The sequence below is a fragment of the Primulina eburnea genome, chromosome 8 (assembly GCF_022965805.1).
Source record: "Primulina eburnea isolate SZY01 chromosome 8, ASM2296580v1, whole genome shotgun sequence".
Classification (NCBI taxonomy): Eukaryota; Viridiplantae; Streptophyta; class Magnoliopsida; order Lamiales; family Gesneriaceae; genus Primulina; species Primulina eburnea.
In genome coordinates, this window is record NC_133108.1 from 32,821,207 (window position 1) to 32,839,336 (window position 18,130).

The window sequence follows — 18,130 nt, forward strand, 5'->3', positions numbered from 1 at the left end:
TTATTTTTATTTTTTTAATGTGTGGTGTATTTTAATTTGAATTTTAAAAAAAGAGGTGTTTAGGTGTTTTATATGCCAAGTTATATTTTTAAACTATATTCAATTTTTGACGAAAATATGAACTTTTCGAGAATTCGGCTAATATTTTCATTACCTTTCCTAAACAAAATATTTTAAATATTTACAAACGGGCTTAATGGGCCTATTATACTAAGTTAATGTGCCCAGCTTGCACCTCGTGTTATATATCAAACTTTAAGCCTTCAAACCCTAGCCAAAAGTTTTGAAACTCATGCACACCACGCACACACAAGCACAAGGACTCTCTCCATCAGCCAAGCAACACACACACACACACACACGTGTTTTTGAATGAAAATCACGTGAAGGTTTGAATAAAATCAGCCAGGTCCTCCCTAAGTCGACGTTCTTCGCATCTCAACTCGTTTTCATGTGTAGTAAACGTAAAGACACGCTTTAATCTCGTTTTTCTCATCTATCAGACCATATTATATGTTTGATACATGTTTGCATGAAAAAAATATGAACCCTTGTATTATTTCGTGTTTATGCCATAATATGCCAATAACTCAAGTTTTTATGATTTAAAACTTTTTCTATTGATGCATGAAGGTGCTCCCATGGTAGGGTAACTTGGAGGGACGTTTTTCCAACATGTTAAGGGTCCAAAGATTCCTAGACGAGGGTTGCACCAGCAGGGGCGAAGGATTGCATGAAATTAGAGTCCTTAAGGGCTAGGGTTCTTCGGCTAGGAGTCCGTAATGGCCATGGTCTCTAGCTACTATTAGGGTGTGTCAAGGAGACATAAAGGGGCTGTAGGATGGTTCAAGGGTGGTCGCATATGGCTCGGCTCGAGGGATGATGTGATCGCGTGAGGGTACGGAAACGCGCATGGCCTAAGAGAACGAGTTTGGGGGTTGAGGCTTCTAGGTATTTTAGGCTAAGTCCAGTAGGGTCCCTAAGGTTTGTTCATGGTCCTAGGATGGTTAGATATGGTCTGGTTGGTCTGGTTAGTGGCTAGGACCGAATGGGTGCATGGTTAGGAAGGCTAGGGTTTTGTCATGTTAGAGTAGAAATTACAGCAGATGTTCTAGGTTTTCAAAGGCTTAGATTGGCTTGATTTGGATTGTATATGGTTTAGTTAGGTGTTAATAAGCTTTGGTTCAAATTTGGGAAAGTTTGGTTAAGTTTCGAGTTTATACGAGTCAAAATTGGGATGTACGTCTAAGTTTAAAAACGAATTGAGAAATTAATTGAGAAGCTTAATTTTATGTCTAAGAAATATTTATATGTGTATTTTAAAGTGTTATGCTAAGTTTGGAATGATTTGGGTCGTTGTTTTAAGGTCTAAGGATAAATTGAGAAAGTCAAGGTTTCAGGGGCAATTACATCTGAAAAATGTTAGACGTTCTGAAAGTGCCTTGAATGTTGTAATAAATGTTAAAATGTTTCATTTTAAATATTTATGGAATTTTACGATGAAACATTAATGATTAAAGACATGTTGTATTTTTGTTTTAAATAAAAAATGATTTATATGTGGATGAATTTTTATAAATGATGGTAATATAAAAAGTTAAAGGAGGTGAATTGATTGTGACTAATAAGATGATACGATGTTATGATGATACAATGATATGTAAGGCCAAGGCTCAGTTGACGGGTGAGACTGTCGCTGATATCCTCGCCGCCTGGTACCGGGGTAATACGTAGATGGATCCATCGACCTTCAGCTAATACGAAAGTCACAATTGAAGATCGTAATTCACTAAAAATGGAAACTTATACGTATATGATGAAAAGAAATATGATATGATATGCTAAAAGGAAAATGTAAAAGAATACGAAGTTTATTTGGGGATCCGATTGTCAAGACAGTTTTGACAAGTTGAAGCAAGGCTTGATATCAACACCAGTGTTATCTATGTCATCGGGGCAAGGGGAGTATGTTCTTTATACCGACGCCTCTAAACTTGGTTTGGGCGTAGTTCTTATGCAAAACGACCGAGTTATCGCCTACGCTTCAAGACAGCTGAAAATTCATGAGAAGAACTACCCTACCCATGATCTTGAGCTTGCAGCAGTAGTCTTTGCACTAAAAATTTGGAGACACTACCTTTATGGGGAGAAGTGCAAGATATTCACCGACCATAGGAGTTTGAAATACTCCTTCACCCAAAAGGAATTGAATATGAGACAACACAGATGGCTTGAGTTAGTAAAGGAGCAGTTATCACCGACCATTGTGACATTAGCTACCATCCGGGAAAAGCTAATGTAGTGGCAGATGCCTTGAGTAGAAAAGCAGCAGTTATCACTCAATTATCATTCCAAAGACCGTTGCAGTCCGAGATACAGTGGTTAGAGCTTACAGTTTATGCTAGGGGCAAGGCCCCTAATCTTGCCACATTATTATTACAGTCGAATTTGAGAGATAGAATTCGGGATGGACAGTCCACTGATGAGCAGTTGCGAAAGTGGAGAGCTAGAGATGAAGCCAAGGGCCGGAATTTATATGCAGTGTTGGATGGTTTAGTTCTTATCAAAATCGCCTATGGGTTCCTAATGACAAATCTTTGAGAAATATTATTATGAAAGAAGCTCATGACTCACCATACTCCATCCATCCGGGAAGTACGAAGATGTACAAGGATTTGCAGTTGTTATATTGGTGGTCCGTGCATGAAGAGGGACATTCTGAGATTTGTAACCGAGTGTTTGACTTGTCAGCAAGTTAAAGCAGAGCATGAAAGACCAGCGAGGAAATTGAAGCCACTCCCTATTCCCGAGTGGAAATGGGAAAATATCACTATGGACTTTGTTGTAGGATTGCCAAAGACTGTTAAGGGATTGAATGCCATTTGGGTGATAGTTGATCGTCTCAAAAAAAAAACTTGCATTTTCTACCTATTAAGACGACATTCACCATGGTTTAGTATGCAGAATTGTATATTCGCGAGATAGTTCGTCTGCATGGGATTCCAGTGTCTGTTGTTTCTGACAGAGATTCCGAGATTCACGTCATCTTTTTGGAAAATTCTGCATACAGTGATGGGGGCCAAGTTATTGTTCAGTACAACAGTTCCATCCTCAAACCGATGATCAGTCAGAAAGAGTTATACAGATTTTGGAAGATCTACTGCAAGCATGTGTTATTGATTTCCAAAGCAGTTGGGAACCAAAGTTAAATCTAGTGGAGTTCACTTACAATAACAGTTTCCAATCATCAATTGGGATGGATCCTTTTGAGGCACTTTACGGAAAGAAATGTAGATCTCCTATTCATTGGGACGAGGTTGGAGAAAGAAGAGAAATTGGTCCGGATGTGATCGAGGAGACAGCCGAGCTTGTAGTCAAAATTAATGAGAGAATGAAGACTGCACGAAGCCGACAAAAGAGTTATGCAGACAAAAGATGAAAGGACTTAGAGGTTGCAGTGGGCAATCACGTATTTGTGAAAATATCACCTATGAAGGGTGTTATGCGTTTTGGCAAGAAGGGCAAGCTTAGTCCAAGATTCATTAGTCCGTTTGAGATTTTGGAGAGAATTGGGACACTAGCTTACAGAGTGGCATTTCCACCCGCGCTTTCAGGAGTTCACAACGTGTTCCACATTTCAATGTTGCGGAAGTACATGTCTAATCCTTCACATGTGCTTAATTATGAACCAGTACAACTAACTCAAAATATGACTTATGAGGAAAGACCTCTCCAAATCTTGGGAAGGCAAGAAAGAAGTTTGCGAAACAAAGTCATTCCCATGGTAAAGGTCAAGTGGCTGAATCACTTGGAAGAGGAAGCTACTTGGGAAACCGAGAGAGACTTGAAGAGTCGCTATCCAGAACTATTCGGTAATTTCTAATTTCGAGGAAGAAATTTTATTTAAGGGGGGGGGGGGGGGGGGAATTGTAAGGTCCAAAATTAAGATGACGTAATCCAACTGCATGCTAATCTAGGGAGCAAGAAAATTGAGTAATTAATTGATTTTAAATTGCTAATCGATTAGGTGACATACATGATTATAGGTTAAATAGGATTTAATTATCATCATTCATAAAACTGTATTTTTTAAGGATTTTTCAAGGGCCGATCGAGGAACGGGGAATGAGGGCTGAAAAACGTAAAATGTTTTTATTAAATAATTGTTTTTAATTATTTAAAATATGAGTGTTGCTTTTTCATATGTTTGAAAATATGAGATTTTGAGGTGATTTTATACGCCGTGACGTAAATTTTATTAGTGTTGGTATTTTTTTAAAAAATATGAACTTTTAAGTAACCCATCTATTAATTTCACAAACCTATTTTATCAAAACAATTTTTATGATTTAATTAAATCCTATTTGAGACTAATGGGCTTAATTTGTGTTTATCATGAAAATTTGCGGGGCGTGCCAGGCAGGTGTCCGTGCTAAAGTTGTGAAATAATCTGACTTCTTTATCAAACGTTGCGACTCTCGATTTGATCATTCGTTCTAATTCCCTCGAAATGACTCCAAAAATATGAACACTGGAATGAGGAATATAATGAAACTAAAGGGAAAATTCATAAACAACATCAATATTCGTTATGCTGTTATAAATGCGAAAAAAGTTTTTACATAAAACGTAGATGGACATACTAAAAATCTATAGAAGAAGATTGCTGAAAATAGAAGTAAACAACAGATAAATGAGAGAAATTCAGCAGAGCTTTGCTGTAGATTTTTGTGTTGATTTTGTCGGGGCTTTTTCTGATTCCCTTCCTTTCTCTTTTGACACACTCGGCACATTAGTTTCTCCTTTCCACGATCATCCCACGATCTTCTACCTTGGGTAATGGCCGTAACTGGAAGCAACGTTCCTTGACTAGGTCAACTGCAAATTTCCTTGGGCTTCATCTATTGGGCTGTGGCTTGGGCTTCATGGATTTTGGCTAATTAAATTGCTCCCAGCCAAGTTGGGTCCTTGTTTAGTTGATTTGGGCTAAACAATTGCCCCCCGTATCCAATTTGGCCCATGGGCCAATTTGGCTATGTTTTAGTGTGTCCTCTTTTCTCTAGATGAGCCCAAATAATAACTTGTTTATGGACAGAATAAATCTTCCTCCCTTTTTCAAAAAATAGAATTCCCTCGTACAGTTCCCAAGCATTCCAATCTTCTGGAGTCCTTCGAAATGAGATTGACCAATGCAATCCTTTCACAATAAAAATCCTGATTTATTTTGTTTCTATCCCAACTCTCATCTCTTAAACTCCATTCCTCGATCTCCGCACCAAATTCCCAAAAAATCCCACATACTACCTTCTTTCTTTCCTTCAATCGCCTCCTTCCCACAACTCTTACACCTACACTGGATAACAAAAGCCTCGATTTCCCTCATTATTCTACGTTCCTCGATTTCGCCCATCGCCCAAACCCCTTTGGTTTACTGGGAGTTGAGGTCTATGATATACCGCGCGCACCACCTCCCTCTTTCTCCTCGCGTGGTTTACTCTCATCGCAACGCCTCTCTCCAAATAGTGTGGGTTTCTCTCCACGGGTCTGTGATTCCTCCACTCGCCCTCCATTGGCCGGGCAACTCCAAGGAACAGGTAGATTTCCTCCCTTTTCGTTTCATTATCCTGGCTGAATCGATTGGATGTGTTTTGTGTCTATTCAAAATTTATGTTGGTGTATTGGGGTATGCTCTATGTGGCTATGGATTCTTGAGTGCTTTATGGTGATAACCGCTATACATTGGCGATTCCTTGTTGCTCATTAGATATGTAACTTTAGGTCACATGGTTCTTCTTAGAGCCAATGTATATTTCTTCGATTTTCACGCCTCTGACGTTGAGCGCCTTTTGTGTTTCACCTTGTAGGGATAACCGCTGATCCTTCCCTTGTGAGCACACACTTTTCCACTCATCAAAACCGATCCCCTACGCTTAGCGGCGATTTCATTATTGGGATGTCTACTCCCGGGTATGTGTTAATTTTGACTGGGTATGCTCTGTTAAGTCTTAATTTGTCTCATTTCAAAATTCTGTCTTTGCAGGTCTTCAAAGGCTGTCGCTGATGATTCCACCATAGTGGAAGTATTTAACACCGTCATTGACCCCTCTTACAGTCACATCACTCTCCCGGTCGAGACTACCAATATGCTTTTCCCTTTATCCATTCTCGAGTCAAATGTCTTGTTGCTGAATCGTGCTATCGCACCTCCTTTCGAATTTTCCAAATTTAAATCCTTACCCCAGGGGGACGTCAATTGGAATGTCTGGGCTGATAGGCTAAAAAAGTTTGATGGGAACACATGGCGAAAACAGGGCCTTTACCAATTTATCCAGATGTCCACCATTGACCGTACCTTTAATCTCGATCTCATCGAGGGTGCTGTTAGGCTGTGGGCACCATCCTGTAACTCCTTTATGCTCCCTTGTGGTCCTACGTCTATAACTCTACAGGATGTTTTGCATCTTACTGGGCCTTCCACTTATAGGAAATGAGTTCGCCAGCTTGGTGGATACTCAAGATTTACCTCGGCTCCCTGAACAGTAATGGAATCCTTCCTCCTATTCTCAAGTTATTAAGTCTTGGTACGCTCTTAAAAGAACTTCCCCAACCAGTGAGGAGCGTATATCCTTCATGTGGATATTGATCTGTAAGTATCTCTTTTGTCTCTCCTCTGGTAAGCCTACCATGGAGTATCTGGCCCTTGTTAGATCCTTGAGCGTCGGACATGTTCATGGCCTTGGTGTGATGTTCTTGGGGTCACTATATCGATGGCTGAATGTTGTGGTGAATGACGTACCCCTGTCTAAACTTAATGGTGCCTTGTGGAATCTTCAAGTGTGGTTATTTTCCTACTTCCCCGAACTGGTGTTTCCTCCAGGATCCCCCACCAAACAGCTGTCGTGGAAGAACCTTATCTCATGTCAGAGTGACTTCGCTGTCGCATATACTCTTTCTTTCCTTCGGTCTTTACCCTTTGATCGACCAGTCCGCCGTCCACTTTGCTTCACTATCAGGTTGAGGACCACCCATGGATCGAAAATATGGCCGCTGTGAGGGGAACTGACACACGATCCATCGTTGAGGCGGTTCAAGTCACAATTTGTAATGCCCGAGAATTTGATTACCGTAATCTGAAATGATTTATGGATTAAGGGAGGTGATTGAAGTTATACGAACTAGAATGAAGAAGCTGGGCGTCGTGGCATGGTGAGCCAAGATGTTGGACAGAACATCTGGCGCTCGAGCGGTAGAAAAGAACCGCCCGAGCGCCAATACACCATAAAAGAAAAAGTCGGACAGAACGTCTGGCGCTCGAGCGGCAGAAAGTTACCGCCCGAGCGCCAGTGGTGATCAAGTTGATCTTCGGACAGAATGTGCCGCGCTCGAGCGGTAGAGATTAACCGCCCGAGCGGGAGTCATGCAACATGAAAAATTGTCACTTGGTCTGTATATGCGCGACGTGTATATATATACATATATCATACATATCAAACTTTGGTAAGAAGGGAAAAAGGGAGAAACGAAGGAACCGAGAAGGGAAGCTTTAATCCTTACGCCTTTTCACTTCAATCCGACCGTCTGATTTTGAATCCGACTTCAGTACCGAGTTCCTAGCAACGTAGGCTACAACTGGACGTAAGTTTTGCTACGTTTTGACATGTCTTGAAACTATGATGTTGTCAGAATTGAATAGGATTCATATATGATGTCCTTGTCATATTAGACATCATAGAATCGAAGTCAGATTAAAGAACGGACTGTTGATGTAACTGTTATGATTTTTGGAATCGATTTGACTGAGAATTCATATCAGATATGTATGGTTATTGAGATTATGACTGGTATTGATATTGATTATGAGTTCTGATATTATATCTGTGATGTTTGGACTGACGGGATTATCGAGACAGTATTGTTATGCCGTCGAAACATCAGTTGACTGATATGGATCAGAGTCGGTCTTGATTTAGATTGTATTGGTATACCGTATGTCGATTGACACTGATCAGATTTTATTGTGATTTGAATATTGATCATAACATGTATTGAATTGAATAGTTTATTGATATTATATCTGTTCGGTATTGTTATTACCAGATTGGGAATGGACCGAGATAGAGTCGGGACTTCTTCTTCTTCTTCTTCTTCTGAGCGAGAAGATAAAGGTATAAATTAATGTTGAGTTGGGATTGCACAACTCGAGGGAGGTTTGACTCGAGTTTCCCTAAATCACATACTTTACCTTATTGCATTGATATTTGCATTAAGTTGATTGATGTACTTGTTCTCTTGATATTAGATGACAGGTATTAGACGAGTTATCTTGTGACAGAAGTGCCGGATAGTGGTGGTATCGCCACGGCACATTGCACGATGTCTCAAGATAGGATGTTAGCGATAGAGCTACAGTCCTTGACGGTTAGGCCAGGACACTGGATGTTTGGTTATATCGAGTAATGGAATCTATTACGGAATTCGATATAGGAACACCATATTTGGTTATATCGAGTAAAGGGTATTGGAATTCTTCTATTACGGAATTCGATATAGGAATACCAGGGCACTGGTTATATCGAGTAATAGAGATTATGGTTCCATCCTTTACGGAATTCGATATAGGAATACCACATCTGGAAACCGGGATCCCTAGACTAGGATTGAGTCTAGTCTAAAAAGTAGAGTCACTGGATTGAGTGACAGTTATATCTTATGGTATGGATTAATACTGATTTATGTTCCTGAATATGGTTCATGTTCTTTTATGTTCCTGATATTGGTACATATTTAGAATAGAAATCATTCTTGATATTGATTTATGTTCCTGATATTGGTACATGCCTAGAATAGGATTTATTCTAGATATTGAATTATGTTCCGGATTAGGGTACATGTTTAGAATATGATTTATTCTTGTTATTGAATTATATCATGATATTGATATAGGATATGATTGTTGTTATATGCTCTTATATGATTTATATGATTGCATGTATACATGATTTATACTGGGATATTTATATCTCACCGGAGTTATCCGGCTGTTGTCTTGTTTGTATGTGTGCATGGCAACAGGTGGGCTAGGATCAGGGTCAAGACGAGAACGAGGCTGGATTAGATAGCGTGGAGATCCGGGCTTCAGAAGCAACTTAGGATTCAGCACCGACATGTAGTTGAACCTAGTTGGATTATTGTAGATAACATCAGATTTGTATGTTCATGTTTAACATGTAATTTGATTTTAAGTACATTACGTTTCCGATTTGCTTTTTAAAAGAAAAATTTTTAGACCCTGTTGATTATGAATGATTAAATATTCCTAAAGACGATTAAGGAATGGATTAGCGTCCGGGTCCCCACAACAGGTGGTATCAGAGCTGTAGGTCCTTGAACTGTAGGTTCCTTAGCACTGAGATAGAAAAGAGTGAGCGGGGTAGAATGTGTTTTCTTTCCTGTTTTTGATTGCTAACATGTGATATAGTATTATGTTGATTTACATTGAGTATGCTAGCATGCCAGCATGTTTTATTGCGTTTAAATATATGTTACCTGAATATCTGAATTGATTTGGTAATATATCTGATTTGAAAATGAATCAGAACCAATTCTTGATCAGAAGGTAAGCTGATCAGAAAGGGATTGGGATTGATTATCTCTTGTGATTACTGATTCCTGTGATCATCAGATATACCTCGTAGAAGATTTTCAGAAAGGGGTAGTACTTCGTCTAATCAGATAGATGTATCAGAAATTCAGATGGAAATTAAATTGAAAGAGTTTCAGTTATTTCAGCCGCCGATTCTGAGTGGTATCGGGACGTCTGAAGAGTATGAAAACTGGTTTGATGACATAGAAATACTGTTCGATTTACTTAATTGTACAGATGAACAGAGAATCACACTGGTATTCCCTCAGTTACGAGAAGCTGCCAGAAGTTGGTGGATTACAACCAAAGGAGTACTAGAACTGAGAGGTTCCCGAGGATTTCAGGGAGCTAGATCATCTGGATATGGTGATCAAGGAACAGACCCAGGACACACTTGATGATATAGTGGCAGGTATTGTTCCTCTATGATTATGATGCATATGTATTGATATATACTAATGCAATCATTATGTTTATTCTTGATTGGGTGGCACGGATATATGCTTTACCTGTTGGTTTTGTATCTACTGTAGTATTGCTTCTTTACCTTTTGGGGAAAGAATTTGATATCAGTGATATTCTGTGGGATATTATATACTGCAGTAAGTTGAGAATAGGATTGAATTAGGACAGATTGTACTTGTATTGTCGGATGATGACTGCACGATTGATATTGATATATCGAACAAGTACAGATTTATTATAGAGTCTTGCCAGGAGATGGTAAGATTCGAACCTGAAATGGCCAAGGAATGAATGATATACGGTAAGGGATTTAGATTTTGAATTCCTTGATATCCGTATTATGTATGATTCGATGATTATCGAAAGGAATGGAATACTCCCTTATGTATTCAGTTGATGACTGAAGTTGAGTCTATCAGGGATTGATTTACTAATAGCAGGAAGTTTGCTATAGTATTTCAGATGAGATTTCAGGTTGTCCTGTATCAGGAAAAGTGATTTCAGCATTGATTTGATTCCAGGTATTGGTTTCATTTTATAATTTCTTATAGACTGATACTGATTGAATTGAAAGAATTAAAATATTAGTTGAAAGATTTACTGCCTGAGAATTAGAGTTACATGTGATTATATGTTTATCTGGAAAGTACTTCAGTTCCGATTATGGATTGATGAATCCCGTGTTCAGCAATATTCCGATGATATTATGCTCGTTTTATCTATGACATTTTGATATGTTCGCAGCGTATGATTGAATTGAATATTCTGGGAACTGAGATTGTGGTATATAGAATTGTTCGGATATGAATCTCGATTGTAACAGATTGTATGCAGAGTCTGTGATATCTGAAGATAGTATACTGATTGATTATTGATCAATGACCGAGAACGACATTGAAAATGGCACAATTTCAGAAATGTCAGAGATTGCGCCTTATGCGGTTACTAGATCAGTATTGCTTATTGATATCTTGAATCTGATTCGATATTATTACCACTCTGAGTCTGTATTTGATACCGATGGTTATGAACCGTTTAGATTATATACAGTTCAGTCGAGTCAGAACTGGTTTTGAAGGTTAAAGCAGTTCAGAAGTTTGATCAGACTGTTCAGAACTTGATTTTGGTAGTTAGAACAGTGTGTCAGAGCCGAATACCAGGTAGGTAATATTTTATTTTATATGATTAGCTGATTTGTTTGTGTCAGATATTCGGATTTGAATGGCAGGTATTGTCAAATGCACACAGTAGTTGATTCAGTACCATTCTGGTAACAGGAAATGTGTGATAATTCGAATGGACAGTTTTGATATAAACAGATGAAATCAGTTATGTCAGAATTTGTATTGAAATGTCTAAATCGCTGACTGAGGAGGACATAAATATAGAAACAAAGAGATTGATTATCTTGATCATTGAGTTCTAAATAGAAATGGGAGTACATTTCTATGAATGGTGTGATGACACTACTGAAATCTTTTCCAGATTGTGAGGGAATGTAATTATGATTGAACGACTGTTCAAATTGCCTAGATTATATTGTACATGATGACGTACTGATATGACCAGACGACTGAGAGGTATGTCAGAAACGGGGGTCAGATTGTATTAAATGCCAAAGTTGATTTTATCAGACTGTGACTTTCGTTTGATTTTGGTACTTTTGGCTGAGTATGTAGCATGATTTGTCGTCTATGAATTATAGATGAAAGGATAGTCGGAGTGAATTATCCTGAGACTGGAGGATATCCAGGAAATGTAGTGCTTGATTTTAGCACTAGTTGGCATGATTCATTGTCACTTGTGAATTATTGTGCAATAATAGCTATTAGATGAGTATCGAAATAGCTCTAGTCGAGGTATTGTACAGTGAGAACTGCGAATTTCCTTTGTATGGAAATGATATTGCAGGGTTACCTGAGATCGGATTGGATAGATTAGAAGACATAGACTAATAAGCCAACGTCGGACGATGACTGTTGGTATTCGAGGCCAAAAGTGGAATCTATCCTTGAATAGGATTAGCAGGTAAGGATATTGCTTTGCTATGGAATGGTTGACTGGTATATACGGATGTTGTATAGCCATGGTTCTGAGATTGATTTTATCTCGAGGGATTTCGTGGATATGGGTTTATTGCAATTCCTGTATATCTCCTTCTTGTATCTGATTTGAGATCTAATATGATTATCGGTATTTCATGAGTGAATTGCTTGTGATTTCGGGGACGAAATCATATCTTAGAGGGGGAGAAATGTAATGCCCGAGAATTTGATTACCGTAATCTGAAATGATTTATGGATTAAGGGAGGTGATTGAAGTTATACGAACTAGAATGAAGAAGCTGGGCGTCGTGGCATGGTGAGCCAAGATGTTGGACAGAACATCTGGCGCTCGAGCGGTAGAAAAGAACCGCCCGAGCGCCAATACACCATAAAAGAAAAAGTCGGACAGAACGTCTGGCGCTCGAGCGGCAGAAAGTTACCGCCCGAGCGCCAGTGGTGATCAAGTTGATCTTCGGACAGAATGTGCCGCGCTCGAGCGGTAGAGATTAACCGCCCGAGCGCGAGTCATGCAACATGAAAAATTGCCACTTGGTCTGTATATGCGCGACGTGTATATATATACATATATCATACATATCAAACTTTGGTAAGAAGGGAAAAAGGGAGAAACGAAGGAATCGAGAAGGGAAGCTTTAATCCTTACGCCTTTTCACTTCAATCCGCCCGTCTGATTTTGAATCCGACTTCAGTACCGAGTTCCTAGCAACGTAGGCTACAACTGGACGTAAGTTTTGCTACGTTTTGACATGTCTTGAAACTATGATGTTGTCAGAATTGAATAGGATTCATATATGATGTCCTTGTCATATTAGACATCATAGAATCGAAGTCAGATTAAAGAACGGACTGTTGATGTAACTGTTATGATTTTTGGAATCGATTTGACTGAGAATTCATATCAGATATGTATGGTTATTGAGATTATGACTGGTATTGATATTGATTATGAGTTCTGATATTATATCTGTGATGTTTGGACTGACGGGATTATCGAGACAGATTGTTATGCCGTCGAAACATCAGTTGACTGATATGGATCAGAGTCGGTCTTGATTTAGATTGTATTGGTATACCGTATGTCGATTGACATTGATCAGATTTTATTGTGATTTGAATATTGATCAGAACATGTATTGAATTGAATAGTTTATTGATATTATATCTGTTCGGTATTGTTATTACCAGATTGGGAATGGACCGAGATAGAGTCGGGACTTCTTCTTCTTCTTCTTCTTCTGAGCGAGAAGATAAAGGTATAAATTAATGTTGAGTTGGGATTGCACAACTCGAGGGAGGTTTGACTCGAGTTTCCCTAAATCACATACTTTACCTTATTGCATTGATATTTGCATTAAGTTGATTGATGTACTTGTTCTCTTGATATTAGATGACAGGTATTAGACGAGTTATCTTGTGACAGAAGTGCCGGATAGTGGTGGTATCGCCACGGCACATTGCACGATGTCTCAAGATAGGATGTTAGCGATAGAGCTACAGTCCTTGACGGTTAGGTCAGGACACTGGATGTTTGGTTATATCGAGTAATGGAATCTATTACGGAATTCGATATAGGAACACCATATTTGGTTATATCGAGTAAAGGGTATTGGAATTCTTCTATTACGGAATTCGATATAGGAATACCAGGGCACTGGTTATATCGAGTAATAGAGATTATGGTTCCATCCTTTACGGAATTCGATATAGGAATACCACATCTGGAAACCGGGATCCCTAGACTAGGATTGAGTCTAGTCTAAAAAGTAGAGTCACTGGATTGAGTGACAGTTATATCTTATGGTATGGATTAATACTGATTTATGTTCCTGAATATGGTTCATGTCCTTTTATGTTCCTGATATTGGTACATATTTAGAATAGAAATCATTCTTGATATTGATTTATGTTCCTGATATTGGTACATGTTTAGAATAGGAATTATTCTTGATATTGATTTATGTTCCTGATATTGGTACATGCCTAGAATAGGATTTATTCTAGATATTGAATTATGTTCCGGATTAGGGTACATGTTTAGAATATGATTTATTCTTGTTATTGAATTATATCATGATATTGATATAGGATATGATTGTTGTTATATGCTCTTATATGATTTATATGATTGCATGTATACATGATTTATACTGGGATATTTATATCTCACCGGAGTTATCCGGCTGTTGTCTTGTTTGTATGTGTGCATGGCAACAGGTGGGCTAGGATCAGGGTCAAGACGAGAACGAGGCTGGATTAGATAGCGTGGAGATCCGGGCTTCAGAAGCAACTTAGGATTCAGCACCGACATGTAGTTGAACCTAGTTGGATTATTGTAGATAACATCAGATCTTTATGTTCATGTTTAACATGTAATTTGATTTTAAGTACATTACGTTTCCGATTTGCTTTTTAAAAGAAAAATTTTTAGACCCTGTTGATTATGAATGATTAAATATTCCTAAAGACGATTAAAGAATGGATTAGCGTCCGGGTCCCCACACAATTCTTCATCCAAGGTTCCTATTGTGCGACGGAACATCCCCTCGTGATCAAAGCACCCACTCCTTCGAGTTCTACAATCCTGCACTGCATCCTTCTCAGTTAGGTTTGCCCGAGTCTCCCTTCGAATACATTATACCTGTCTTACCCCATAAGCGATATGATGAGAATGGAAATCTCTCAGAAAAGATTCACCTCACTATCTCTCATTGAGTTTTCCGAACATGCCAAATTCTTCAAGAACCCTACTACTTAACGCCCCATCACTGTAGCTAACAGTTATTATGACTAGTGGGCGGTGAGGTATGCATCCCTTGTTGCCACGGCGTTAAAAATTTCTGGTACGTGCGTTCAACTTGCTACTTTTGTTATGGTCTATTGTTATCACTGTCTAAACTTTGTTGTGTCTCTCATTGCAGTTACTCAAGGTGTTCGAAGAGTGTTGGATTTGTCGGCTGCCCGGAACAGCAAGAAGGGTAAAGAGCCACAAGTGGTCTCTGCCAAATTGCACACCTCAGACCGAGGAGAGAAGAAATCCACGGTTGAACCATCGAGGAAGCGAACCCGGTCCGCCACTAAACCACTCTCTGGGACATCTAAATATGCACAAAAAACGTCTGCCGGCTCCATAACCGTGGAAGATGACGGTTCTTCTTCTACTATCAGGAGCTCTCTTTCAGTTGATCCAGAGACCGAATCAGATGATTATCTTCACTCGGTTATCCCGCTGTCCCCTCGCAAGCGCTTGAAGTTTGTTATAGAGAGCCATACCGTGGATGAAAGCCCTTTACTAGTCACTTCCGACCTCCAGGTAAACATAACTTCATCCGTCTTGTTTAGTTTTAGTTTGCAACTCATTCTTGATATTGCAGGACTTAACGGAGAGGCAAGCCATGGTTTCTTCGGTCGACGAGGATTTGGATTTCGACTTCAGCTTTTTAGACTCAGGGCCATCTCCTACGATTTCCTCCTCCAATATTCCTTCTGGCCTGGAAGTCGCCACAGCTAAGGCTTCGCTTCGGCATTTTCTAAATATGAGTCTAGATGCCTTAGGAGCTATGGAGAAAAACACCATTCTGTTTGCTATGTCCATCTTGCAAAGTAGCCTTGATTTTTCCCCGTTTCCCCTGCACGATGTACTAACTGCTTTGCCGACCATATTTTCAGCTTTTCAGGACTCCAGTTCCACTTGTTCAGAAACTTTGGTTCCAGTGAGAAACTTCAAGGATCAAAAAGCGAAGTTAGATGGGATGCTCTCTAAAAGACAAGTCACCCTGTCCACTCTACACCAAAAGAATGCGGAGTTTGACGCTAAGGAAGAACTGGTGAAAAAGTTAGAGGCGGAGCTTGTCCAACACAAAGCTGATATGGTAACCCTTCTTCATGACAACGAGGTTCTGAAGAATTCCTTTGACAGGCTCAAGGCTGACATTCAAAGCTTGGGTGAAGACTTGGTGAATCAAAAGCATGCTTATCAACAATGGGAGGACACCTTAAGAACAGCTGAGCGGACTCGGACAGAGTGCTTGTCTAAATGGGAAGAGTTGCGTCAACTTGATCTTTCTTGATACTCTGTCTCATCTTTATGGCGATCTCAGTTTATGTTTGGCATTTTTTGAGAACTTTCTGGAACACTATGTACTTTCTTGACATGTTACACTTGTTTGCCATGATTTGGCTTGTTATTTTTGTTTCGTCAATGTTGATGAATGACTAGAAACTCAAATTTGCTGTTGGAATATAATGTTGTTTGGATATCTATTGCTTGGGGTTTGTTTGCAGGTATTCACATTTTTGGCTTACTACATTTACAAGGGAAACTCTGCCAAAATTTTCTAAAAAGTGAACATCTCATAACGACGCAAACCAACGCAAATCAACACATATTCCCAATGAACGGCCAAACCACATTTTTCCAAATAAAGCTCAACGAAGTTTCAAGACCTGCACTAAATGAACTTCGCTTTGTCAACGATTTGGCCAACTAACACAACGAGCACTTGACCTAAATTAACTACATCGAACTTCATGAGCCAGTATTTTTATTTATTTACAAATGCTTCAACATTATTTACAAATAAGTTCAACAAGGAATGGCTTAAAAGCCTATTCCTCTCATTTCCCACGGAACTTCTTACAAATTAATATGACAGATTCAAACAAAGTGGCCATTTAGCCTACTCTGTACTAAACTCCTTTGCATCCAGCTTCATGAACTGTTTATGTCTGATCCCCCCACCCAACTACTGGGGTAGTAATGCTTCAAGTACTTCCCGTTGATGCACCTCCTGTGTGGTTCCCCATCCAGACATGCCAACCAATATGCATTTCCATCTAAAACTCGATGAACTTTGAAGTGTCCTTCCCAGTTGGGCGACCATTTGCCGAGTTCCCTGTCTTTGGACCCAAGGGGTAAAATCACCTTCCAAACCACGTCCCCCTCCTCAAATACTTTCTTGTTCACACGTTTATTGTAACTTCTGGCCACCTTGGATTTCTGAAGCACCAAAGCATTATACGTTTGCATTCTCAGCTCGTCAAAATCCTCAAGCTCCATGATCATAGCTTCCGTGTAGAGCTCTGGCTCCAATTCATTCTGCTTCATCACCCTCAAGTAAGGGATCACTACTTCCATGGGTAAAACTGTGTTGTGTCCATAACTCAAGGTGAAAGGGCTTAGACCAGTAGCACTTTTCTTTGATGTTCGATAAGCCCACAAAGTTTCCGATAGCAGCCGGTGCCAATCTCGGGGGTTATCCTCCATCATCTTTTTCAACATCTTGATTAATACTTGGTTTGAAGATTCAGCTTGACCGTTGGACTGGGGATAATGAGATGAAGAATTAATCAACTGGATTCCATATTCCTTAGCAAATTCCTTCATTTCTGATTCAAAAACATAGTTCCCTGGTCGGTTGTGATCGATTGCGGGATTCCAAATCTGTGAATAATATGTTCTTTCACAAATAGAATAACACCTTTCTGCTCTACCTTTTTCATTGGGAGAGCCTTGACCCACTTGGTGAAGAAATCGGTTGCCACAATTATAAAGGAGTGTCCTTGAGACGAGGGATGATAAATTTTACCTATCAAATCCATGGCCCACCCCTGAAATGGCCACGGCTTTATGACAGCGTGCATTTCATCGGCTGGTATCCTCTGAATATTTCCGTGTTTTTCACACTGTTGACAACCCCTCGAATATCTTATACAGTCCTTTAGCATTGATGGTGAGTAATGGCCATGTCTGCGGATTAACCATCTCATTTTGACCCTGACTGGTGTGCTCCACATATCCCTTCATGTACCTGCTGCATGACTCTCATGGCCTCTGGGAAACCCAAACACCCCAACAATAAACCATTGTCCCATTTCCTGTACAGTTCATCTCCAATCAAGACATAACGTAGAATTCTCATCTTCAAACCATAATGCAACTTCTGATCAGGATTCCTCA

General features: G+C 39.5%; 1 protein-coding gene across 1 annotated transcript; it reads left to right on the top strand.

Annotated features, from left to right (window-relative positions):
* The first annotated feature begins 6,684 nt into the window (after positions 1-6,684).
* Positions 6,685-16,294, top strand: LOC140839170 (uncharacterized). Its single transcript, XM_073205801.1, has 3 exons — positions 6,685-6,919; positions 15,093-15,484; positions 15,546-16,294. Exons 1-3 carry the CDS (start codon positions 6,685-6,687, stop codon positions 16,239-16,241), a joined length of 1,323 nt encoding a protein of 440 aa, XP_073061902.1. The 3' UTR covers positions 16,242-16,294.
* The last annotated feature ends 1,836 nt before the right edge of the window (positions 16,295-18,130 follow it).